The following is a 25,237-nucleotide window of genomic DNA, read 5'->3' as shown; positions in this document are numbered from 1 at the left end:
AGCAAAACACAGCGAGGACGTGGCGAAGGGATGGCGCCTGGCATAGCCCAGCCTGGGAGCACTGGCACTGCGGAGGGCAGCGCTAGGCCCTGCTGATGGGCCACACTGCCAAGAGTAGAAGCTTCATGGAGGGGCTGTGCAGAGAGAGGAGCTCTCGGAAAGGTGACGTTTCCGCGGCAGGAAAACGTGGGGAAGCTGCACTAGCTTCAGCATTAGGAAGCACCATCACTTTTCCCAGGTCCGTTTCTAGTGGCACGGGAATCCCCGGGACCTCCGGGGCACCTCTCTGTTAATTCTGGGGGATCTTAACAACTTCTTGAGAGGTGGACCAAGGCCTTGGTCATGGTAAGGCTGCTCATAAGGCACAGTGTGATCGGTCAGTGTGATCGGAACTGCACACGCAGCAGGAAGCGTCTCGCTCCCGGGGCTGCTGAGGGAACGTGCAGAGCCAAGGCTGGCAGGAGCTTCGCACAGGCGCAGAGAGGCTCCACAGGTACCACAGAAATGCCCTGACAGGTAACAAGGAAATGCTCTACCAGAGGACACAGAAACAACTGGAGCTGCATCTGCAGGGAATGTGCCCTTAAATAGCTCCAAAATAAGAGAGACATTTGCAGGGCTGGAAGCTACAGAGACACCGTTATGCACAGGGGGCACAAAGCACTGTAACAAGTAATATACAGTCCCATCCCTAGCTACAGGGGACAGAAAGCAGCCTTCTCCGGGTAGGCCCAACTTGCTCAGCCAGTAATTTCTATGCGCTCCTATTATCTGTGCCTTAGGATCACCGTGAGGCTTGGCAAGGTGGAGGACGCCGCGGGACGCCGGTGCCGCTGGCACAGAGGTGAGCGGCACTGGGCAGGGCCTGCTAGCGCCAGCGACACGTCTGTGCCGCGAGGGCCCTGAGCCTGGGGGCTCCTGGCTGCTATTGCGGGCACTGTCAAGGCAGACATGGGTGGCACGGGAACCCCCAGACAGGCCACGCAGCAGAACCCCCAGCAGAACCCTCCTCGCTGCGAGTCTCCCCCTTCCCGAGCCTCCTCTGTGGAAATGCAGCTCTTGCCCGTTCTCTGGTTTCCCTTCTCTTTTTTCCCTGTCTGATGTGTTCCCGTGTCCCAGCGCAGCCCGGCCTGTCAGGCCTCTTTCCTGGACATCCCCCGGGGGCCCTTTCACAGCACTGCCAGTTGTTGCAGTTTCAAACTCAATTGTTCTCCTCGGTACTGAGGCAAATGGAGTCATTAATTACCTTCTATCGGCTGGGCCGAGTTCAGAACGCGATCAATAGGCAGCGCTTGTCATTCACGGCAGCCCCGCACAGGCCCGGGAAGCAACTCTGCCTTCCCAGCCCTTCCCGGGGCTCGGGACAGGGAGTTCTGCTGGGAATAGCCAGCCTGGGCTCAGCCGGGCCCGGACCACGGATGGGGACCTTGTTCCTGGGAGCAGATCCCTTGTGCACATTGCTTGAAGGGTGTCCTGGTCTAGACAAAGTGATTAAGTTTGACTGTTCTGATGGTTCCAGAGGGTCCCACCTGCATCCCCGGTGATTAAACTAATAGTGAATCCCCCATGGTAGGAACCAGGGCAAAGAGTGGCAGTCCTAATCTGGTCATCTTTTTATAGGTCTTGTATTGCTAGCACCTCAGAGATTCACAGTCATGGATCAGTATATTTGCTCCAAAACCAAAGGAATGTCACATTTTTGCCCTACTCCACTGAATTTGGAAAAGGAAGATGGTGAAAAAATTGATTTACAGTCCTTCCAAAAGGTTTTTTCTATGTTTTGGGCAGTGTGAAAGGAGGCTTCTTCTCTAAACAGGGCTGTTACGTATTTCAACCCTTAGAAGGGCTGCAGGAGTCATCATGGCTTTGATTGCAGTGATGGAACTGGTAGGAAAAAGGTGAACCTCAAAATCAGGTGGAGGAAAAATCCAGGTAAAGGCAGGGCAGTGAGAGCAGAGCATGGAAGGTGCTGCAAGATCCAGCAATGTGTGGAATAAGAGTAAAATCAGGGATGTACACTGGGACAGTGAAACAAGATGTGCTAAGAGCGCAGGTTCTTTACAGTATCCCTCAGAAACAGGGATAATAGAAGATGAGTGTTGGAGAAATAACACCTACAGGAAGGTCATCAGCCTTCCTGAACTCCATGTTTGTTTAGATTCTTGCGTACATTTGCATCAAGGGAATCCACAAGCCTGAGTCTGAGTTGGCAAACTCATGGCTGTGCTGGTCCATATGCTCTGCGAGTGTGTGGGCATTTGTTTGCGTTTGTTACTTGCATGTTCAGCTTTGGCGAAGAAAGGCTTGGAAACAAAGGGGCCGTGTGTTTGTGCGTGAGGAGCTGCTGGGCCCGTGCGTGGAGCGGGGCCGGTCTAACGAGGGCGAGGGCGAGCGCGGCGCGCGCCGGTGCCCCGTGTGCGCCAGCTGCAGCGCTGGGTGCTCGGGCCGAGCGTGACGGGTGCATCCGGCGGAGCCGAGCGGGACTGCGGGGCTTGAAAGCAGGGCTTGCATGAGCAAAATGCTCAGGGAGAAGGTAAATGAAAGGGATCGTGTGTGCAAATGTGTAACGGAGTGTGTGCTCGGATCTGTCTTGGATTGTCATGGGAGCATGCAGATATGCACTTAGGGAAGTGGAGGTGTGTATGTATATGAAAATCCTATGTATTTACTGCATCATGTAGGTGTATGATAGCAAATTTGGCTGAGATGGTCTGGGAAACTAAATCTGTGCAAACCAAGTCTGCAGTTTTATGTGTTCGATTGCATAACGAGCACATCCAGCCTCAGTGAACACACCAGAAAAGGCCTTTCTAGGTGTGAGGCTGCCAAGAGCGGCCTCAGGTGTGTGCACATCCCATGCTGCAGCGTTTGGAGGGGGGATACGCTGGCCAAAGCAGCCCAAACTGTGGCTGCTGTGCGAGCAGTCACCGCGGATCCATGACCTCTGGGCACACGGAGGTGAGCGGATACACTCTGCTCTCAGCCACATTGTTGTAAATCCGCCGTGATTCCCTCAGCTCGGAGGAGTCACTGGGGATTTATTTATACTTTTGTAACGAAGGACGGAGGGTGGCTCGGGTGGCTCCTACTAGCACTACTGGGCTTGGCTGTTAGCCGGGTAGAAGGCAGCAGCCTCAGGAGCTGCCCCGCTGGCTTTGTTTGTGTTGGGGAGCAGCAAGCACCACTCTCACACGTGGCCAGCGCCCAGCTTAGTGCAAATCTGTAATTCTCTCTCCTTCTGTGGAGCTGCACTGGTTTGCACAAGCTGAAAGTTCCCCAAGGTTTGTCCTGATTTGCGCTGCTTTGTTGCCCACAGCGCTGCCTCTAGCACGGAGCCTGGGCAGAGCAGGGCACCAGGCTCTGCTGCTGCCTCCCACGGAGCAGGGCACCTCCTTGGCGCGGGTGGCACGGACTGTCTCACCCAGCTCCCTGCCCTCGCCTTCCCCAGCGCGGGGGCTGGGGACCTGCAGGATCCCCTTGGGGAGCGCATGGAAAAGGGTGGCTTTTGTTAGCTCCAGAGGACAGGAGCAAGGCAAAAAATTACATCGCATGGAGCCCTAACTATGCTTGTTTAGAGAAACTGCTTGCATTTATGAAGTCTTTGGTGCGGAAAGCAGGGTTGCAAATGACTGCATCAGAGCGACAGTAAAGGCCATTAATTTCCTGTTATGTTTTCCTGTGTTGGGGGCTTTATTAATTTAATTTTACACTGTCGAACAACAGCGAGCGCTGACACTGCCACACTCGGAGGCTTTTTTTTTCCCAAGCAGTGCTTTGCTTGACATGCAAATCAACACTGCTATCAGAGGGCGCGAGATGAGGGAGGGAGCCGGCAGTGGGGCTGTCCCTGTCCAGCATCATCCCCTGTCTTCAGGGAGACCCCGAAATGGCACCTGAGAGGGCACCAGCTCAGCAGATCGGCATCTAGAAAATAGGAACGCCTCTTTCTCTAGTCTGCTTGGATCCATTGACTTGGTCCTCCACTGAAATGCCTCTTGATTCCTCTCTTCCCTGCGTTCCCCTGCTCCAGACTCCCCCTTCACTTTTTGCACACTTTGGCCTCAGCCTCTCCAGCTGCTGGGCCAGGTGCTGGTGCATCCTGCTATGAGAAGCTCTTCTGACTCAGCACTGAACCAGGGCTCAAGCAGAGTGTTTTTAGAGCCACCGTTTTTTTGATGTGCCATAAAACAAAGGCTCCAATCACTCTGAGTCATTAAAATTCCCATGGCATTTTTTGCAAGAGTGCAGACATTAACCTGGCTGTCCTGAACAAAATCCAGCCTGAGTGATTACCCACAGCATATCTTAATTCTCCTGTGGCTTCATTTGGACATGGCACAGCAAAACTGCTGTGTTGTTGCTGTGCATTGGTCAACATCTGCCACACGCCACCCCAGAGTCAGCCACATTTCCTAGGAAATGAGATCTCAGAACAGGGAGGTTAATAAACAGTGTATCCTATAGATGGGTCACTGCAAAATGCCATGCAATGAAACAGCTGCAGGCTGCAATACGCTGCAATTAGCTTGGACTGTCACCATGTAAACTCTTTTTCTGAATTCTGATTCCCGTAATAACTATAAACTCTTAGTAAAGTAATTTGGCACCTTCCTGCATGAACTCATACGAAGTCCCTTACTGGTAGGTGGAAGATCCTATCCGGATACAACCCTTGTCAATGCTCTATGTCTGTGATATGTTCAAAACCGCAGGAGGCCGGTCCCAAACACCCTCAGTTGCCATTGGTTCCACAAACTGCAGAGAGCCGGGCAGCAAAAAGCCCTAGCTATGATTGAGGGTAAGCTAGTTACTTTGTATTCACTGGGATTTAACTGTCTTCTCCCAAACTCTAGCCTGGTTCTCATCTGCTTACAGAGCCAGTTCTTGTGTTCAAGGCCTCTCCCATCCCACACTGCATGTTGAAAGTCCAAGCCAAAACCAACAGCTGCTTTGGAAGGCCAGTCATGGCACTGCTTCTGTCCTGTAAAACAGCCCTCAAAGAATTCTGGACAGAAAAACAGCCGACAAACATGTCTGCTTATGTCTAGACAGGTATCTGCTATAGTTAACTGCTTCTGTCGGGCCCTGTGCTGTTCCCAGAGCTGCCCTACACGTGGAGGGAGTCAAAGCCTTGCCCAGCCTCTGCAGCAACCACCAAATGCTGCCTATTTCAGGCCTTGCTTGACAGCCACAGAAGAACTGAAGGAAATCCATCATTCCCTGAGAGGGTCTTGAAATGCTCGCAAACTGCATTTTTCTTTAGTGCAAGTTCTCATGGCGCAATTAATCACAAGCATTTCCCTCTCTGTCCCTTCCAGTCCAGTCGCCTCCTTGCCCCTCATCTACCCAGCCGTGATTGTCACGGGCTAATCAGTAGGTGAGATCTTGTTGCTCCCTCCCGAGATCCACTGAAACAAGGCCAGAGGATCTGATACTATCACTTAGGGAAGCAAAGAGCTCCTGCTTTCCTCTCAGATGACTGCAGTCCCCATTTGGGGAGGAGGAGGGGTTTCTCTCTGGCCCCAGCTGAGAACAAGGTGCCTGGTGTTTTCGTTCAGCACAGGAAGCCATGCCCCTGTAGGGATGATTTCCATCTATGAGCAGCAAGCGATGCTTAACGTTACATCAACACAGACTGGAGCGCAGAGATGGCCAAATTAGGAGCTAATCTGTGCACTGGGGGTTGGCTGCTGCACCGCCCTGGTTCCCGGGGTGAGACCAGAAAGAGCGAGAGAGGGAGAACGGGAGAGAGCCCGAGCCGTCCTCAGCTGACGCCGCGGCAAAGGTTGGGATTCCGGAGGCCGCCGTTGTCTAGTGCTGTCAAGGTCAGCAGGTTCAGGTTCACTGAACGGTCAGGATAGTTTGAATTACTGGCAGTGCCTGCCGATTCCTGCGCGCACTGCGATCCGTCTCGCAGCGCCTGCCGTGGGATGCTGCTCCCGGCACGCGCTGCGCCCGGCGTGGGGCACGGCCATGTCACAGAGGCAGATGCTCTTGTTAACAGCATTGGTTTTTAGAAAGATTTAAAGAGCCAAGGCAATGCCAAAGAAAGGCACATTCCCTTGCACTGAGATCATGGAGAAACAGCTGTCCTGCCCGGTTTCCTTTTACCTGGAGAGGCTCCTTCCCCCTGTCCCAAGTCTCTGCCTTTAACGACCAGTAGGAAAGTAGCTTGAACAGGGTCTATCAAATCCTTATGGGATTAAAAACTTCTGGCGAAGATTTCTTCTGCCCAATGCTATGTAGATCACATGCTTAGTGTGCAATGAGTGACACACAAGTCTTTATGTGAGCCGCCCTCTGGGACAGCTCCTGCTCGGACACCGAGAGGTGTGTGAGCAGGGACAGCACATGGCAGCAAGGCTGCCTGCAAAGAGCAGCAGGGCTGCTTACGCAGCCTCCCGCCAGCGCCCTGGCCTTGCGGGCAGGCCTGATGGCACTGGATGGAGCTGTGACAGCGGCACAGGGCGCTGGTGCCATGTGTGCCTGGGTGTTGAGGAGTGGCAGGGGACAGGGTGGCTACACGTGTATGTCTGTGCACATATTGTGCGAGTGCTCTGCAGGCATTCGCAGCAGAAACAGGCGTGGGAGAGAGCGCGGCGGGGGCGCACGGTGCGAGCGGCAAAACGGAGCCAGGGAGCGACTGGACGCTGCGCGCATCCTGCCAACGCGCGACTTTTGCAAGGATGTCAGGCATGGTTCACTGCCTTTCAGCGGGCCTGCACTAGGAAATCTGCCCCTCTCAGTTCATCAGCTGGAGGGGGTTATTTTTACTTCTTGTTCTGGGGTTTGTTGTGTACCTCCATGAGTCAGTGTTCACATCTGGATGCCACATCCAGCCACAGCTGCATCTATGTATATGTAGCCCGGGCACTCCCACCTCTACCAAACACGTTCCTGCACTAGTGCCCTTGGAGGAAAATCAGCATGACCCAGAGTGGAGCTGCAAGGGGCTGCCCATATCTTGTGCCAATGCACAGAGCCTCTTGCTCAGCACTGTTGGTGCTTAGCAAGGCCTGGAGGAGATCAGGGTTAACTTCCCGAGTCTCCCCTGGAAGCGGGAAGCTGCGGGCCCCCTGCGTCAGTGCGGGCCCGCTGAGCAGGCTCTGTGTGGGGCCGGCTCCTGAGCATTAGCAAGTGCATGGTGCCGGCGTCACCTCTGCCCGCGATGCCTCTGCCAGGCCCCTCTTCCCCTGTGGAGCGAGCGGCCCTGGCAGGAAGGGTCAGGGACGGTGCCCAGTGTCTTGCTGGTTTACATTAATGAGATACACACAGAGTAATCCAGCAGTGGAGTCAGCTCTACAAAAGGAGGTAATAGCAGGCTGCCATGAACAGAGCCGCTCAGGTAATTGGTTTATCTATCTAGAAGCAGTAGTAGCAATCTCTGCACAAACAGAGTAGCAGTAAAGTCTCTTCCTTAAGGCTATTTCCTTTGTCTTTTCAATTGCTTGCACATCCATGTGAGATAGAGAGAGAGAGAGAGAGAGAGAAAGAGAGGGAGAGCTAGAGAGAGAGGGAGAAATGTTAATTTGTGAATTAATGGCTTTTCTCAGCGGAATTGTAAATTCAAATGTCACCTCACAGGGTGACACTACGCTGGGCTGCTGAAGAAGCAGTGATAGGATCCCCCCCATGCCCCATGCCCGTGCCGACACACAGCCGCGGCGCTCCCCTCCCTGGGAGATCGCTGCCGAGAGGGACACGCTACTTTTAATTTGCAGCAGCACCGCAGCAGAGGGATGCGAGAGCGGCTGCTTTCCGACCCTCCTCCCGCAGCAGCGGGGCCACAGCTTCCCCTCTCCACCTCTACCTCCTTCACCCCTCCCATCTTAGGCTGAGTCCAAGACAACAAATTATCTCCACTCCCCCCACCCCAAACTAATCAAAGGATGAGCTAAGGGAGGGCCCTTTGGAACGGATGCCTCTGCAAGCCTCTCCTCTCCTGCAATAATCAGGTGAATTAATGACCCTGAAGTTAAAGTGAGCGCTGATATTCGGCATTGTGCGGCGCAGGGAGAAAAGCCTTCATTGTTTTCGAGCAGGAGGCGGGCAGCAGCGAGGGAGATTCATGGATGGAGATTGAATATGCAATTTTCTTTCACCTTGCCAAGAGCTGCCCCTGGGCTGTGCCTGGCCTAAATTTTTTTTTTTCCTCTTGCCATCTCTGCCTTATCCGGCCCTCCCACCTCCCTTCCATTCTTTCCAGAAAATTACCTTCAAAATTGATTTCCACTTTTACAAACAAATATAATGGGAACATGAGGGGGGAAAAAAAATCTTGGGCTGTGATGAATTAGGGCTGTCAGGTGCTTCCAAGTCTCCTTTGTTTTTGTTTTACTGCCTGTTAGGTTCTTTGTTTTTCCAGCAGCTGGGAATAGTGCCCCTGCCCACATGCTCCCTATGGCCCGTGGCCACCATCACGGAACGTGCCCGTCACCTGGTGTCGTCACTGCGCTAGCCGTGCTCCGCACTGCCGCCATGGAACGGCCGCACTGCCGGCCCCGCAGCAGGATGCAGCTCCGGTCCTCGCAGCGGTACAACAGGTCCCGTGCTGCTGCTTCCCAGCTCCTGCAGCCTCCGTGTGTGCCCAGGAGCTGCCTCAGCTCTTCCCTGCTTTGTTCCTCCTCTTCTCCCTGACCAGGTTAAGCTGATTCTTGCTGGTGATTCCCCTACTCTTGTTTTTCTGGTAGGTCAGACCTAGTTGTCAGAATGTCACCTGGATCCCTGTGTGCCTCTGTGCCACCTCTCCTTGATTCCATCGCTGCATTGCCCTTATGCCTCAGTGCTGTGTTACCTGGGGCCTGTAACAGTGTCAGCCCTGTCTGCTGCTGCCGTGGCACCCTGGTTGCCACTGGAGCAGTCCTGCCTCCCCCGCCAGGCCCACAATGGCCCTCTGAGACCTTCTCAGGCCTTGTCCCTCACACACTGCCACCTCACTGACCCCTCTTGCAAGGTTACTCTGTCATCCCCTGTGCATCAACCTGGGATCCTCCTGGACTTGGTTGCAGGCATCATGCTCCCTCTGACTCCAATGGTCTTTCTATCTGGGAAAAAATACATCAGCCACCTCCTTGAGTGCGGGCAGGCGCAGGGAAACTGCACGCAGAGAGAACAAGGTGCAGAGAGAGACAAGCCCCAACGGGCTAGGGAGCAGCCCCTGCAGCCTCCTGATGCCCATGGAGATGCTGGCAGGGACGGAGCCACCCGACTCCTGCTGACACGTGCGCTGCAAGGGCCCTCCCAGAAACGAGTCACTGTCAAAACCACAGAAGCAGAGGATCCAGCCAGAGACTAAAACCCTCAGATACGCAGTCAAACACACACATTCCTTCACTCAGAAGTAAGATTCAGAAAATGTAGTAAATAACGTTTAAAGACAAATGCAAACTGGGACACAAGGAAGTACTAGTGCAAGTGCTTGTCAATTAAATGTAATTTCTGAATAAGCAAATAATTTACAAAAATGCAATACACTAAAACATACCTCTAAATGAAAACCTGGAACCCAGTAGAATTCCTTATGTTCACATGTACAAAATTAAACCATGTACACAAATACAAACTATTTACATAAATAGACAACCTTCACACAGGCAAGAACAACCAAAATATATGTAGAGAATATACCCACAGATATGTAACACCAACACAAATACACATCTGTACAAACCATATACAGAAGTGCACAGCACTACCAGACTACTTATCTGAGAAAATCTCACAAACAAACACAGTGATACCCCAAGTATGTAACAACACATACACATAGAATATACATTAAAATATACAAAGTTCACATATATGCTCAAAATGTGAATAAATACCTGGCATTCGTGGAAATTCATAGGACTAATACTGAGCCATATATGCGCAGACATCCATACGATCCACAATATGCATACTCCCACCAGGCAGTGCTATACACAGAATAACATACTCATTTTCTAGGTCTGTGAGGGCATGCACAAAAATACGGGTCCAACCTGCCACTCAGCCCAGTACACAAACACAGATAACCAGAAACCAGCAATCCCAATGCACAGAAATGCAGCAAACAAATGCACGTGCGTTCCTGAGCAACAAATACCCACGCCGGGACACACGTGAGCAGGGCTGAAGGCAGCCCAGCTGTCTGCAGGCCGCCCCGGAGCACGCCGAACCGAGCAGCAACGTGAGCTCTCGCAGCAGAGCGGTCTGTGCAAACTGCCCTCCGTGATGCAGGCATGTAACTGCCCCTTACCTGAGGGCATCCAGCGCACGCCCCAGGCCCCAGGGCTGTATCCACACGCAGACACTCACTTGTTCACGGCCAGACCTCCAGATCTGTGCTACAACAGCCCTCCTTTCTGGCAGCGTGGTGCTGCTTACACAGTATCATCTCCTTTCTCCACTCTCCCCCTCCTCTCTTTCCCCACAAATACTCTCCCTTCCCTGGCCGTCCTCCTGCAGTTTACTTGGAGAAGTGCTGGATGAGCGACAGGCACCTTCCTTATGTTCTGCTAGGAGTCTCACCAGCAAAAGATCCGCGGGAGGAAGAGGTGGGTGGTCACTGAGAATAAATTGCCTCTTCAGTTTATATGTACATCTAGCCTGGGGATCTGTTCCTACGCTCAGGTATAGAGAGGTTCCCCTCGCTGATGCACTCACTGCAAACTGATGGCCACTGGAGACCGAGCCATCCTGTGGGAAACAACAGTCCCCATGAAAGTGGGACGAAGGCAAAATCAGAGTGTGAAACTGCAGAAACTGCTGTCTCCGTGTGCCCCGCCGTAAGCTGCTGGGTGCTCCCCCTGCAGCTCTGTGGTGTGTTTGGAACACAGGGTTAGCACCCGAGGCGATGTAACTACATGGTCCCCGGTGCCACTGAAGCTGCTGCTGACCTGCAGTAAAGCAGGCATACAGAGTAATGCAAACACATCAGCTGTGGTGTCAAGAAATCACAGCATGAAACAACACAGACATGCCGCAGACAGGAATCCTGTAGGGTCCCCTGCAGGGACCCCAAAACCCTCTGTTGTCATCAACAACCCAGCACTGTGGGGAGAACACACATATACCTACTGCACCTGAGACAGACAAACACCAGGAGCCGTGATATAATCAGCTGCAGTGACTCACTCATCCTCTTTGCAGCTGCATGCAGACAGCATGACAAAACAAACGCGGTTCCCTAGAGTGCGGACAGGAGCTCGACCCTCTGCACTGGTGCAGCGGCAGCCCCGGCCCGGCGCAGTCCTGCTGCGGGTGCGTGCGTCGGCGCGCGCTCGCCTGCACTGACCCGGCTGCGGAGGAGCAGCAGAATCGCACTTGCAAACACCCCGCATCCCCACAGCGCTGCAGTGCGCAGGCCTGTTGCCTTCACCATCGCAACCGGGTGACAGTCTGTTGCCAGTAAACAAATGACATCAGCTGCAGTGGCAACTGTATATGAGTTGTGGTGACAGCACAGTACAGCCTGCAGTGGGGTACCAACCATTCCCACATGGAAACAACCTTAACTGCATGCAGTCCAACCACCAGACACAAGGCACAGCCACTGCACTGAGAGTGCAACGGCACTGAGTGTAATGGGGCAACACAGCAAGCAATGGTACAGTTAATCCCATCATTAGTGTCACAAACTCACAACCCATAGCCATACAGTTAGAGTAACATGAAAACCACTGTCATGCTGCTGCAGAGACATATTAATGCCACTGACAATGACACAAAGTCACCCAAAATGTCACAACTGCATTTCCCAAGTGATATAATCATTGCCATTTTGGACAATGCAGACGGCGTCAGACTTGCAGCTGCACACTCACCTGCTGCACAGCAACTCAAGCCTCCACGAACACATCTAGAACATGAGATCCCTCTTCTGCCTGCGCTAGGTTCCACTGAAAGATTGAGTTCAAAATTGTGTTTCTTTCCTTCAAGACACTGGGTATCCTGGGACAGTATCTAAAAGAACAACTTTCCAGCACTAGGACTGTTGCAGATCTCCCTACCTCACAGTCCACTGAAGGAGGCATTTCTACCTGCCCAACGGGAGAAAAGAGTGAAGTACGAGCTGAATTCTGCCAGGACCCTGTCCCAAAGTCACGGTCCTCCTGCTTGGAGTGTGGGGAGAGCAAACCACCAGTATCAGCAGTCCCACTTCTCAGAACAGGGTGCTGTGGTGGTGAGAGCTGGCAAACGACTGCAGCGCCCAAAGGCCAATCCGCGCAGCCACAGCGCGGGACTGCCCGCGGTGCAGCCGTGCCGCCGGGCGGGTGCTCCTGCGGCTCGTCCGCAGGGCCCGGCTGTGCCCAGCGCGTGCCCAACCACGTCGGGACAGCCAGCGCGCTGCGGAAAACACCCACGGACCACAGGAAGGGGGTGACCCCTCCTGTTCCCTTCCCTGACACTGCCCTGCGTCACTCCCACGTCAATCATCCTAACCTTCCAGGTGACGGGTGAATAAGGAAAAGGAGGAACTTGGACTTCCTCAGGTTCGCTCTGCTGAGGATTCCTTTCCTGCAAACAGCCTGGGTATTATTGCCACTTAAAGTAACAATCGCTCCATCCCCTCCTCTCCCACAGACCTACTGCCAATATTAGCGCTGATCATACTAACAAGCCTGTGGGTTTTATTACTACTGATACTAATAATACTGGACACATTACGTCTGCTCCCGCCAATAACAGGCTGCAGATATGATCCCTGCTAATGCCAATAATACTGGGGAATATTATCTCTGCCATTGTCAGCACTGCAGATGATATTGCCAGTAATGCTGTCAAATACTACAGATATTGTCGGGAACCAAGATTAATAATGCCATGAGTTTTACAACACTAGCTTCACTGGAACAAGAATCCCAAATGAGAATTTGGGTCTATAAAGGAAGTCAGTTTGTGGATGGCTATTGAGAGAAAAAGTTGTCTTTAATAAGGATGGTTTTGCAAAGATCGCAAAGGTTTTACCCAGCTGGAGATGCTATGGAATGTAGGAGACAGTTTGAAACATTTCTTTAGTCTTAAATATTTATCAATCCATTCATCTGGTTCATCCACCTATCCATTCATCTTTCCCTTTTTTCTTTCTATACAGCGCCCAAGACAACAGTACCTGCATACTCCTAATTCCATGTTAGTGCCCCTGGGTCACCACATTCTCATACTTTTAGCCATCAAACAGGCGTCTTCGCCTGATATCTTCCCCCTCATCCATCTGGACTTCTCACTGCTGCTGCGGTCTGCGAGCTGCCTTACTCGCCCTGAGCTGCCACCACAGGATAGCACAACGTTAGGGTTGCAGAGAGCCGGAATTCCCATTCCCACCTGCAGCTTGATATGGATGCTCGCAGTGACCTTAGGAAAATCCTCACACCCTGCAGTACCTCTGGAACCCTGGAAGCACCAGGGAAGGTGGGAAAGAGAGGACTAAGTGGTGGGGAAGGTCAAGAGGAGATTGCAGCAACACTGGCTACGCCCACAGATTGCAGGAAAAGGTACCTAGAGCTAGACAAGCAGTTACCTGGAGCTAGACAAGTGCTGAACTTTTTATGCCAAATTCAAAAAATATGATGGGTGTCTTGTTCTCTGCTGTTCAGTTCCAGTCTGTCACTGAAGCCAGAGGTTCGCAAACACCTGACAAAAGCCAAAACTGAAGGAATACGTGTTCTTAACAAGGCGAACCCTGCATCTCCTTCCTCAGGACGCCTGGCACTGGAGGGGACACTCTGAGCTGGCTTCTTCCATCAGCTCCTTCACCCTGCGGCTCCTGCGGCACCTAGACCCCCGTGCAGTGGTTGGGACCCCCCGTCTGCCCTCGAGCAGTGCCCAGTGAGGGACACACCTGGCTGTCAGCGCCGTCGCGAGCCACCTCCTGCATCCGCCTGGCTCCTTCTGTCCAACTCGGGAGTTCTGCTACATCATCTTGACACATAATTATCTCCCTTCTTCTTAATCGTCTGTGCTACTGTCTAATGTAGGCACCAGCTGCAGCAAGGAGGACCTGGGGGAGGGGGTGTGCTCGGAGAGAGGCTCCTCTCTCTTTCTCCCAGCCTGTTCCCCCATCACACAGGGTGCTGGAAAGATTTTCATGAGCAGGGGTTCAGAGCAGCTTCCTCCCTCTCTGCTGAACGGCATCCTCAGAGCATCAGCCTTGCAGCAGAGCAGGTCCCACGGAGCAGACAGCAGAGAGCAGTGCTCCTTCCTCTGCTCTGCTGAAGGAAGAGCCACCCACAAAATGCCAGGAAAGCACATTTGGGAGCCCGTAAGGAAGAGCTTTCCAATACAAGCTACAGAGCTGCAGCAAACAGTGCTCAGCAGGTCTGGGAAGTACTGAGGCGTTTTTTACATTGAGTGTGAACGTGACAGAAATACCTACACTGGATTTCTTACCTTAAGCTGCTTATTCCCCCCACCTCACCTAGGAGCAGTTGGTACCCTCAGAGCTACAGGGAGATTGCCCAGCAAAAAGTGCAGGTCACGGACTGTGCAAATCCTCCCCTTGGAGCCTTTTGGCTTTGGGCTCAACCCTGCAAAATGATGATGTCTTTCAACATCTCTTAAAGTGAGCAGAGCCATGGATAACTCGGCTCTTGGATGGGGAGTTTCAGCAGCTGGCAGGAGGTCCCTCGTGAGCCTTCTCTGGGACAGGAGTGGGACATCCCCTTGGGGCAGGTATCTGGGATGACAGAATGAAGGCTGTTCTCTAAGGCAATCAAAGCCATTGCAGCTGCAGCGTGCAACTGCCACCTGAAAGTCTGCGAGCCAGAGGCAGGCAGCACCTTCAGAACTGTCTGGTATCTCTCTGATTTCTAGTGGGGTATGTGGCCTCCTGGCCATCAACAGGGACTTGCAGAAATTCTTTTCCTTCATAAATCAAAACTGAGATGAATCAAGACAGGAGGCAGGAGTTGTTCTTAATGTCATTGTGAAGCGTCACAGACTTAGAGGCCTGTTTGATTGTTTCTGTTTATTTGTGCTGCTACAAAGAGCTCAGATTCTGGGACTAGAAATGACTGAGCGGCTGCATCTAAACTGGACTCATCTTTCCTGGTATTTGGAAAGAATCGCCACTAAAGCCGACCTGAGCTACTTCCTTTGCAAATGAGATACCAAGGCACCATGTTGAGAACTGGTAATCACCAAACTGGAATGCATGCAAACTGGTTCACAGAAATGCCAAATACTGCCAAGAGATTTGCACAACTATTAGATAAACTTGTCATTTTGATTGAAATGTCACTATCTCCTGTATACATAATGATGAGGAGTACTGGAGGGGTTTGCAGCGTTTGCAGACTCTTACTCATGACATTCTCTGACTTTGAGGCATTGACTCAGCCCTTCCATTGCGATACTTTTCTCTTGCTTGGGCCCTGCTGCCATCTAGCTGGGAAATGGATCTTCCTCTGGGGCCTGATCCAATTTCCCATGGCTTCAGCAAAAATCTTTCCATTTACTTTAACAGGAACTGAGTTGGGTCCTTGTTTACAGTGTCCAGTTTTACTTTATTAGGCCACAACAGTTGCCTTTTTCCTGAGATTACTGGGTTTATTTGGATCCCAATCTTGCAGATGTGAAACTCGTGAGAAAAAAACACGGAGAGAATGACTGGCATAATCCCAAAGAAGGACAGCATCTCTACTAGGGGCTTTCTGTTCCCATCACGTATCATGGAGAACCCCAGTGTTAGGCCACAGCCTCAGGATTACAGTGAGTCACCTTTACTGCTCGAGGTCCCCCATGCAACAGGCAGCAGTGGAAAGCAACATAATAAAGGCAAGACAGAAACAAACAACCTGCTCAGGTACCACTCTTGGGAAAATTGACCTCCTGGTCCTCAGTTTTTGAATGTATCCAAATAAAAGAGCAAGATTTAAGACAAAAGATTTACAAAGTCACCATAAGAGCACCAAGACTTTAGCCACTTCTCCTGACCTTGTCCATCTGGTCCAGCTTGTGGCTCATTTCAAGATTCACTGTGCCCTGCCTCCTTCCCAGGTAGGAAAGAGAAGGAGATACCTTAAGCCTAGTTTCTCAGGGCACTCAGGAAAGGCCCAATAACACTCTAGGGCCACAGAGCTCAAAGACCTCTTGTTCTGCTTTCACACTGCTTGCAGTATGGCAGTTCTGCAGCAATAGACACTACCCAACAAATCTAGGCTCTTCTGATCATATCAACTAATGTAGCTCATGGCATATCATAAGGCAGGAGCTTGTTTGCAAGGGGAGTGAAGGATCCTCCCACATTGCTGGTGCTTCTCCACGGTGGCATTTTGTTAGAAAGTGAGTCAGGGAAACCTTGTTTGCCTGTGGTTCAGAACCCGGGCCCCTGCCGGCACCCGGGGAGTTCGGTTCCAGCCGTTTCCAGCAGCGAGCGAAGCTGGGATCGGCTCCAGCCGCGGAGACGGCCCTGTGCCTGCTGAGCACATGTCTGCAGAGCGTGGCCTGTCGCGCAGAGGCCTCGCGAGAAGAGCGCTCCAAGCCAGCAGGGCAGTGGCGGGGAACGGGTCTCTGGTGCTAAAACTGATCTAGTCCCTGGAGCAGCTGCAAACCTTGGCCTGAAATTGGAGCCTGTACATGGGGACAAAGAATATAAAAGGGAGGATAAACTTCTCCCCTCCCCCTACCTTCATCACGTTTCCTCTTCTCGCCATTCGACCGAGGAATCCCCAGGATCCCGTTAATGGAGTAAGAGCCCACTGGATCATTGGAGGCACTGGAGACGGGAGGGGATGCTGTGCTGGGCACTGGACAAAACGAGAAGGGAGAAAGGGCCATGAGGAGAGCAGCACAGCACTCAGGGAGCCCCAGCTGAAAGCTGTACTTGCCACCAGGCTCTCAGAACGCCTGGGCACTAACAAAATCCCAGTCCCTCACAGCCAAGGACTCACCCTAATGCTCCTGTACTACTAAATTCCAGCTTTGCCAGTCTGATCCTAAGCTGTAGCACCACAGCCTTCCAGTTGAGGCCAATAGCAACAGCAAGTTTATTCCATCAAGAACTTCAGCCTTGTCCTGATGCTGCAGTTCAGAGCAGCCTTCCCAGCGCATGCCAGCAGAGTTGAGTGCCACATCTGCATGGGCCATATTCACTAGTGACTTTCTAAGCTAGCTGTATTTTGACAGCGTAATACAGATCCTTTCCTCCCAGCACTTATCCGCCAGGAATGCACATATTCTGTCTTAGCCAGATGAGCCTCTTACATGTCCACCCAGTACACTCAGTGAAAATTCTCCTCCTCTTGGCGTAGATTGGAAGCACTTCAGTGCCAATAAATTCAGTTCCCTATTAGGACAAATCATGAGCTGATGATACGTTCTCCAGCCCAGACAATCTCATGTCTCCTTTTGCACTGAACAGTGTAGACAAGCAGACTCCTCCTGCCACTCAGGGCTGGCCAGGTTTTCCTTGTGAGTTCCAGTGTATCAGAAGTGACAACTCATCCAGATTAGAAATAACCACTTCATGATAACCAGGGCTTAGAGTACAGACCAGGAGGAATTAAGCATCCAGTCGGCAGGCCTATCACATCCCAGCGTGCCCCAGTAAACAGGAGCATAGCCCAGTTCTCTCATAGAGTATCCATACCCATCATCCAAGCCATAAAAAAGCTGAACTAAAGCAATTGATACCTTCAGTTCAAGCTTTCCAGGATGGAGCAGAACCTGCCAACAGCGTCCAGTGTTGACCCACTTCCCGGTCCACCCCAGAACGCAGGAGGCTCCAGTAGCAGCACTCCCAGCCGCTATCTCAGCTCAGCCAGCACATTCCCTAGACACTGCAGCTCTTCTCCAAGAAGGAATAATATCTGCCAGCTCCATCTGGTGCGGTCAGTGCTTCCCTTTCCCGTGAGCAAGTCCAGTAAAAAAGGGCATCCAGAAATGCTGTTCCATAACAGGCCATTCCATTATGGGCTGAATTCCATTTTGTCCCTGAGCACAGTTCACCTACAGGATTGTACCTGGCAGCAATGTCCATGTAACCAGCCCTTTCCAGTCAGTCTCTGTACTGCAGTTGTTTGTCAGTAACCACCAGTCTCCAAGGCAGTGTCTTAGGCCACAGCCGGCCCCGTGTCTCACAGTATCCCAGAACACAGCGTGTTTCTTTCTGCCCTGAATTGTTATGGGGTTACAACATGTTAGCAACAACGGGCTTGTACCCCATGCAGACCAGAGACATCAGTGCAAGATAGCACGCATCCAGCACCGTGCCTTTAAACACAACAGACTAGCAGACGTTTAGACGTTTTGAAGCTTTATTGCAGTCTCTGTCTTCTGCTCATCTCAATAAAGCCATCTCCCGTAGCAGCAAATATATTTTCTCAGTGAAAAACACCCTTGGGATACCTGCCTGCAGGGCTAGAACAAGGAGGAACTCCGTTGCAAGGCATCAGGAATATCTCACTCTAATCTGTGTACTAAAGAAATGGGCCAGTTCCAGCAAGGGGAAGAAGAGAAATGGAAAGAGAAGGGAAAGGCAGGCTGGAATAAGGAGACAAAAAGTAAAGCTGGAACTTAGATGGGACAGTGGTAGGTGCTTCTCTCTAGGGAGTAAAAGGAGTGAAAGTAAAATGGATGTAGAGACTGAAATACTTGGAGCAAGCTTATACCTTGCTTATACCTTGAGCCAGTTTTTCTGCCCTCATACCCCTCTCTGCAACGTAGTTAAGGCAATGGAGAGCAGAAACTTTGGTTTCTGATGAGCTTTCTTTCCCTCCACCGCTTCTCCCTTTTGCTCTGCCCGAGCACCTGCTGATTGGACCCTCAGCGAAGCCTCCTCCCCCTTCGCCCTCGTCCCGCCGCCCCGCGTGCCCGGCCTCTTACCGATGGTGTGTCCTGGTGCAGTCACGCCTGTCCCGCTCCCGTCCGGCGTTGGGTGGAAGGGTTGCTGAACTTTGGTTCTGATAATCCTGGAAAAGAGCAAAACGGGTTCAGAACTCAGCTCCTCACGCTGTGGTTCGTACAGCAGCAGTCGCTGTTCCCCAACCCGAAAACCCAAGCTGGCCTTTGGGTGCAGCCTTTGGTGGGGAAGCATGACTTTTGACTCCCTGTGGTCTTGATTCTCCTACTTTAATGGTCTTAGGACTTTAGCGTCAGTTCCAAAAGGATTGTCCTTGCTGACTCCGTCCTCCCCAAATCTGGATATTCACTGCGTAGCTGCAGTGCTCAATGAGCTTGGACCAGTCTCTCCTGTGTGTTAGCAACTGCGTTATTGTTTATGATCTGATGGCAGCATGCCCATTTGCAGCTTGGTCATCAGGCAGTCTTTGCAGCTCGTAGAGCTACTGCTGGATTTGCAAATAGCGCAGATTTCATTTTGTTGTGTGCCTAGAAAATACTTCTCTGGCTTTGAACTGACTAGAACTTACAGAAGGCTCTACAGAAGCCCTTATCCTTCCTAAAGAAGTAGCTGGGAACAGAAAGCATCAGTCAGTGGGAAGAGGTGATCGGATACACATCACCAGGAAAAAAAGGAGCTGTAGCTTTGGGCTTTATCGGATGGCAAATGAGTGAAGCATGGGAACCCCAAAAAGGTGCCTCAGTAAATGCCACTGAGCTCATAATGCGGCTCAGATTGAAAACGAGCTGAGCTGTAATTATCAGTGCTCCAGTTCTTGTTACAAGGCATCTTTCACTGCTAGGTCACTGGTTGCAGTGCAGCTGAGGTCAACAGTGAAAGAAAATCACTAGCACCTAATAGTGGGCTGGTGGGGCCCTGTCTACTGGCAGTTGGTGGGTATTTGTGGCTTAGGAAACACTCTCTCATCAATGAATTTAGCAAATCAGCCATGAAGTGTGGAGGCCATGGAGACAAAATTCCTGTCTGGAATTAAAAGGAGTCTCTCCGCTTGGGGTGAGGGTGTGCGTGCTCTTTGGGCTCTGTTTCTGGATCTGTCCGCTCTGCACTAGGAGAGCTTTAAACTCCCCCCAAATATCCCTCCAAAGTGAAAGTAGCTAACTCGGGCCTTCTCCCTGCCACCCCAGGGCTTCTGCTGGGAGGCTCTACTCCCAGAAAAACACATTCTGAAGAATGAATGGGCAAAACTTCCAAGAGCAAGTGTTTGTCTAGTGGGCCATATGGCATGGATAAAGCAGCCTTTGAGGTGGGCAGAGACTTTGAGAGGACTTTTCTGAAAAAGCATCACTTGTGAGAGTGAGAGGTTCTGAGGGAAACGGAGCCTATTTCAAAGCTTATCACTTCAGCATGATAGCAAATTCAGTTATTTACACGATGAAATCTGGGCAGTAATTGGAGTGGTAGAGAACATGCCTGGCACATAGCTGGAGACAGGTGATGTGAAGGTTCCTGGCTGGGGATGGAGATCCAGATCCCCATCACACACAGCTCGGGGGTACTGGGAGCCCTTATTTATAGCTGCTGAGCCCCGAGGCATAAGGGCTCAGAGGCCCTAGGGGCCAAGGGGCCAGATTCTGAGGTCATGCTGATGGTCACTAGCTGAGGAGCTGATCTAAGAAGTCTAGGCCAGGGCAAATAATGTAACTTTCTTCTTCTTCTTCTTCTTCTTCTTCTTTTTTTTTTTTTTATTTTCCTCTCGCATTCTCCCTAAAGCCCCCTGAAGTGCCACTCTGGTTGTGTGAGTTTATTGATTCCCCCCAGCCCAGAGAAACAGAAAGAGGGGATGGGGTGCAGGCAAAGGGATGGAAATAGAAAGCTATAAATTATTTGTGACAGGAAAGCAATAGTGCCAGAGTGCTGAGCACAAGTCCCGTGTCACTATTAGATTCCTTTTAGCCTGATGACACTGTAAAAGAGGTTAAGTGTCTGATGGAATCGTACACCTTGGGGGCAGGGGCAGTCCAGGAGCAGAACAAGCCACAGAGAGCAGGTATATCAATTCTCCAGGCCAATAATATTCCCCTCATTGATCGCAACACAAAGTTCAAAAATCTCATTATAGCCAGGCAGACCTGGAACTTTTTAAAAATCAATAGAGTGATATAATGTGTGTATACTTTGTATAAATGTATCTATCCATCCATCCATCCATCCATCCAAAATGTGCCTGTGGCGGTCTGAGGTAACCTACACATTATGCGATGTTATGTTCTATTGTTCTGTAGCGTGGGGAATGGCTTAGAAGATTCCCCTGCAGCCTCAGATGACATCTTATAAAATGTCCTATTAGCTTGAGATGACATCAGACAGCTCCAGCCATACTGAGAGGTGACATCAGAAGGTTCAGCCTCTACTCGGGGCATCCATAGGATGATCCTCGTTCCTGTGAGATGTGCGGAGTCATGCTGCATGAAAACTACCACGTTTGGCAAAGCTATTTAGAGTGAAAGCAGCCTGTGAAGTAATGGTGGTGTAAAACTGCCGCCCTTAATGCTTCAGAAACTGAGGCAGGGGATGAAGAGGAAGGTTCACTCTCCTTCCCGTTGAGTTGGCGGTCACTCAGTTGACAGTGCTGGTTAGTGCCAGCTGTGACTGTGTCTGCTGAGACGTGTCCGTTAGGAGCTGGAAGACCACCAGCCCGTTTCACCAAGTAGCCATCAGCTGGTAATGATTTTTGGTCACCACCAACCAGGGCCAGATTTCAGCTAGTGACCCAGAGGTGAAAGGCTCTGCTGAAAAACTTTCCCCTCTTCAGAAGGAAACTAGTTTTGTGTCACAAGAAAGTGTCTGGAAACAGTGAGGAGAAAGGGGAGCATTTCTATTTGTGCAACCACTAATGACTTGGATCAAATATTTCTTGGCGTTGAATGACTGAATCTAACGAAGTCCCAGCACTGAAGGTATTTCCTATGGTTAATAGAAGAGGCTTTCCCCAGCAGAGCTCCTTGCCTTACGGTCATGGCTGGACTCAGTGTAAGGAAAGGAGAGAGCTCTCAGGACGCTAACGCAAGTACAGAGCACGGCCATGCACCGCCCCGCGCCAGTTCATTTAGGGATGGTGGTAAACAGCAGTGCTGCTAGGAGCTGATGCCCTCGCTTGAAGGGGCTTTAAAGAGTCTGTTGTACACAGGACCACCTGATGAGACGGCAGGTGAAAGATGAGCAAAGCTGACCTGATCCTGCAGCAGCACATGCAGTATCATGAAACTTGGGGGTTGCTGAAAGCTTCTGGTCCTTCCCAGAGGCCAAAACAGGCACTAAGGCAGCTCAGCCGCACCAGCCTGGCGTTTCTGGGTTACTGCTCTCTAAGAGGGAACAAAACCTGGATCACCTCTTGCTGCTCTTGATGGCCTGTTCCTACCTCTGGGGACTGCAGAGAGACCTGCCTTTTGCAGACCCGTTGCTCAACTCTTCCTAACAGAGGAGAGAGCACAAATCTTGGCATGCCACTCAACAGTGCTGATTTCTTGAAGTAAATGCAGATTTTTCAAATGTCTTGCTTTTCTCAAAAAGAAATTAGCACTTTGGACTAAAATCATCCCTGCTCTAATTCCATCACAGTCAGTGATTCCAATAACAGCATTTGTGTTTAATTAGGAGCATAAACTCATGCTTACTGTAAATTCCCCTTTTTCATTTTCCAGTGGGAGATTTTTGTATAAGTTGTCTACTTTGAGTTTCAAATAGGCACAGATTAAAGCTTCTGAAGCTTCAGCAGCGGGGCATTTAGAGATCTTTGGTTGCAGTAAAGCAACTGAACTTCATTTTGCAATCTGAATTTAATATATGATATTATGTTAAGAAATGGCATGTTATATCATTACAGGACATATCATCACATCATGAATTATACATCCACTCCTGAGATTCATGGGTTACCACAGCTGATTTGCTACACAACTTCCTACAGTTAATACCTCATCCAGCTTCAACTGAAACCAGCTGCCTGTTTTCAGACACTTCTTACTTTCCTAAGTGTTCAGCATTAGGTCAGGAATTTTTAGTGACTGATTTCTGTTTAAATGCAATTCCTTTTGCTGATCCTGAATACAGATGAATAGATAAAAATCATCTATCCTCATGAGAATTATAGCCATCTCTAATCAAGTTTTAAAGATAAAACTAGCCAGGATATAGTCCTTATTGAGAAGCAAAACTTTATTTATTTGTAAAAAAGCAAGTGAAAAATCACTTTTAAATCTGCCTAGGAATTATTTGCTGCAAGAATGACAGACTAAAAGAAATGTTGCCCTACTTCTTGACACTACTTTTAGACCCACTTCTAGTTTGAGGCACTTTGTGGTTTCACCTCTCCTGCTATTGCTGGAAGAATCTATAGACACTATCTCAAAGAAAAAAAAAAATCTTAGCAAAATGGATGCCCTTTCCCAGTGTAGAAATAAGGCATCAGATGACAGCAGTTTGGAGGGCGCTTGCCTTGTCTTCCTTGCTCACTGCAGAGTTCTTTACTGAGGCTAATGAGATGGGGAAGCAGTAGGTCTGAACCGTCTGGGGCTCCAGGTTTAGCAGTTCCTTTAATCCTGGAAGAACTGAGTGAAGTTGCATCAAGAAAAGGAATGGTGTGTCCTGCTGCCCCAGGGAAAGACCTTGACAGACTTCAAAAAGCACCCGTATCCTCACTCGGATCATATTCTTCTGCATTGGATTATTTTCAGAGCAGAGGAATACACAGCGCAGAGCACCAAAGTCCTTTTAATTCTTTTGGAGTATTCCTGTTTTAGACGCCCCGTATTAGAAGCGCATTAGGAGACCCCGGGGTGTGCATTAGTGGTCAATTAAAGCGCTGCTTGGACGGCTGTCGGTGCTGAGCCCGGCTGCGCGGCCAGGGGAGGCCGCGGTGGCCGGGAGCGCGCGCCGCGCCGAGCAGCGAGGCCAGCCCGGAGAGGCGCTGGGGCTGGCCTAAATGGCACGGCAATTCCCTCCCACACCCGTTCCTGCAAAGAGCCTGGTCACCAGCCCGGCGTTGCTGGCATCAAAGTGCATCTGCAGAAGAGGGAGAGCAGGCTTTAGGCTCCTTGCTGACAGCAGCCAACAATATCCCACGTAAGGGCTGGTGCTGTGCAGGCGTGAAGAGCTCTGAACATGGCTTTGGTTCAAACAGGAGAGTCTTCTGTTTCTATGCTTAGCTGAAGTCACGGCTGAGCAACAGGGAGGGACGAACGTGTTGTTTGCACAAAGTTCAAAATAGAAAGCAAGCTCCATAGCATGGTGAGGGAACATGACCAAGGGATTTGGGGGGGTGAAGGAAAGGAAATAAAAGTCTGATAGAGCCTAATCCGACTTAAGGAAAGGGCTTTGGTTCCTCGCCCTGTCACGGACCTCTCATCCAGACTCCGGACAAAACGGTATTTCTCTGTGTGCTCTGGTTCCTGCCTGAGGAGTGCAGATAGGAGCATCGCCTTGCCACCTGGGGCACAGGGAGGACAGCTGGAAGGAGGAGTGAAGGGCTCAGACTCAGTGATAACAGAGGCCAAGTAAGTGCTCCAGCGAACTGTGGCGCAGCGTTGGCTCCATTCCCCTGCTTGGAGCAGAAGTGGCCTGTACGCCGCTGACAGTGGCTGCATGCGAAGGCAAGGGAAGACAGTAAGAGCACAGGAGCTGTGTCTCAGCTACACTGACCTCAGTGGTCAACTGCACATTTAAATTTGCAGCAGCAGGTGTAGTTGGAGCTGCAGTAGTCCCCCAAAAGCCACAACAATTTCCAATAGGATGTGCTGGGGATAGCAACTTCTCCTACTGCTCTCAAAATCTACCACGACACTTGCAGCCCTCAGAACAACAGCTGATGTTGGCAGGAGCAGCGATGCAGCTTCTCGCTCGCTGGCCCCAGGCTCCAGCCCTGCCTGCCAGGACAGCAGAATGCCTTCAAAGCCGGCTGCTTCCAGGGCCACGAGCAACATTCACACATTCCAACTCTCTTGTCGTGAAACTTATTTCTTTCTCCCCACCTTTCGTCGGGGGACAGAGAAGAAGGGTTATTGTCTACTACCTTAGCAAACCTTAGATATGATAGTCTGATTAGACAGATAGGCAGATAGATAGAAGGCCCTAGGAGGTAGCTGATTAGGGTTTCCTGTTTCTCTGAAATAGATGAAAGATGGAAATGGAGACATCTTGCGTATCTCAAAACACAGACCCTCCTTGAAGTTGTCTGGCTCCTCATCTACTGTTAATCTTTGAGGTTTTGTCAGCTTCACTAGTGCTACCCTGACATGAATACCTGAAAAGGTGGGGAAAAAGGACCACTTGGTTCCAGGTTAGCCTGCCCACAGCAGACCACAAGAGAAAGTCCAATCCAGTCCTTTTCTCTTGCTGCAAAGAACATTTCTTGGCTGCACTCTGAGGAGAGGCAGAATTCATAGCAACAGTTTTACT

General features: G+C 50.9%; 1 protein-coding gene across 2 annotated transcripts in view; it reads right to left on the bottom strand.

The window, feature by feature from the left end:
* PAX2 (paired box 2) overlaps window positions 1-25,237 on the bottom strand; it is a 77,164-nt gene that overhangs the window by 27,119 nt on the left and 24,808 nt on the right. For both annotated transcript variants that reach the window (XM_088528827.1, XM_088528828.1), the window contains exons 4-5: window positions 18,808-18,893; window positions 16,611-16,730 (exon numbers count right to left, since the gene is read on the bottom strand). In XM_088528827.1, coding sequence (XP_088384953.1) covers window positions 16,611-16,730; window positions 18,808-18,893 — 206 coding nt within the window. The remainder of the gene's footprint in view (window positions 1-16,610; window positions 16,731-18,807; window positions 18,894-25,237) is intronic.

The sequence above is a fragment of the Tinamus guttatus genome, unplaced genomic scaffold (assembly GCF_059628265.1).
Source record: "Tinamus guttatus ecotype Peru unplaced genomic scaffold, ASM5962826v1 Tinamus_guttatus_pri_ptg000314l, whole genome shotgun sequence".
Lineage (NCBI taxonomy): Eukaryota > Metazoa > Chordata > Aves > Tinamiformes > Tinamidae > Tinamus > Tinamus guttatus.
The sequence above is the reverse complement of the archived record's forward strand: the minus strand, read 5'-3'. Positions and strand labels throughout refer to the sequence as shown.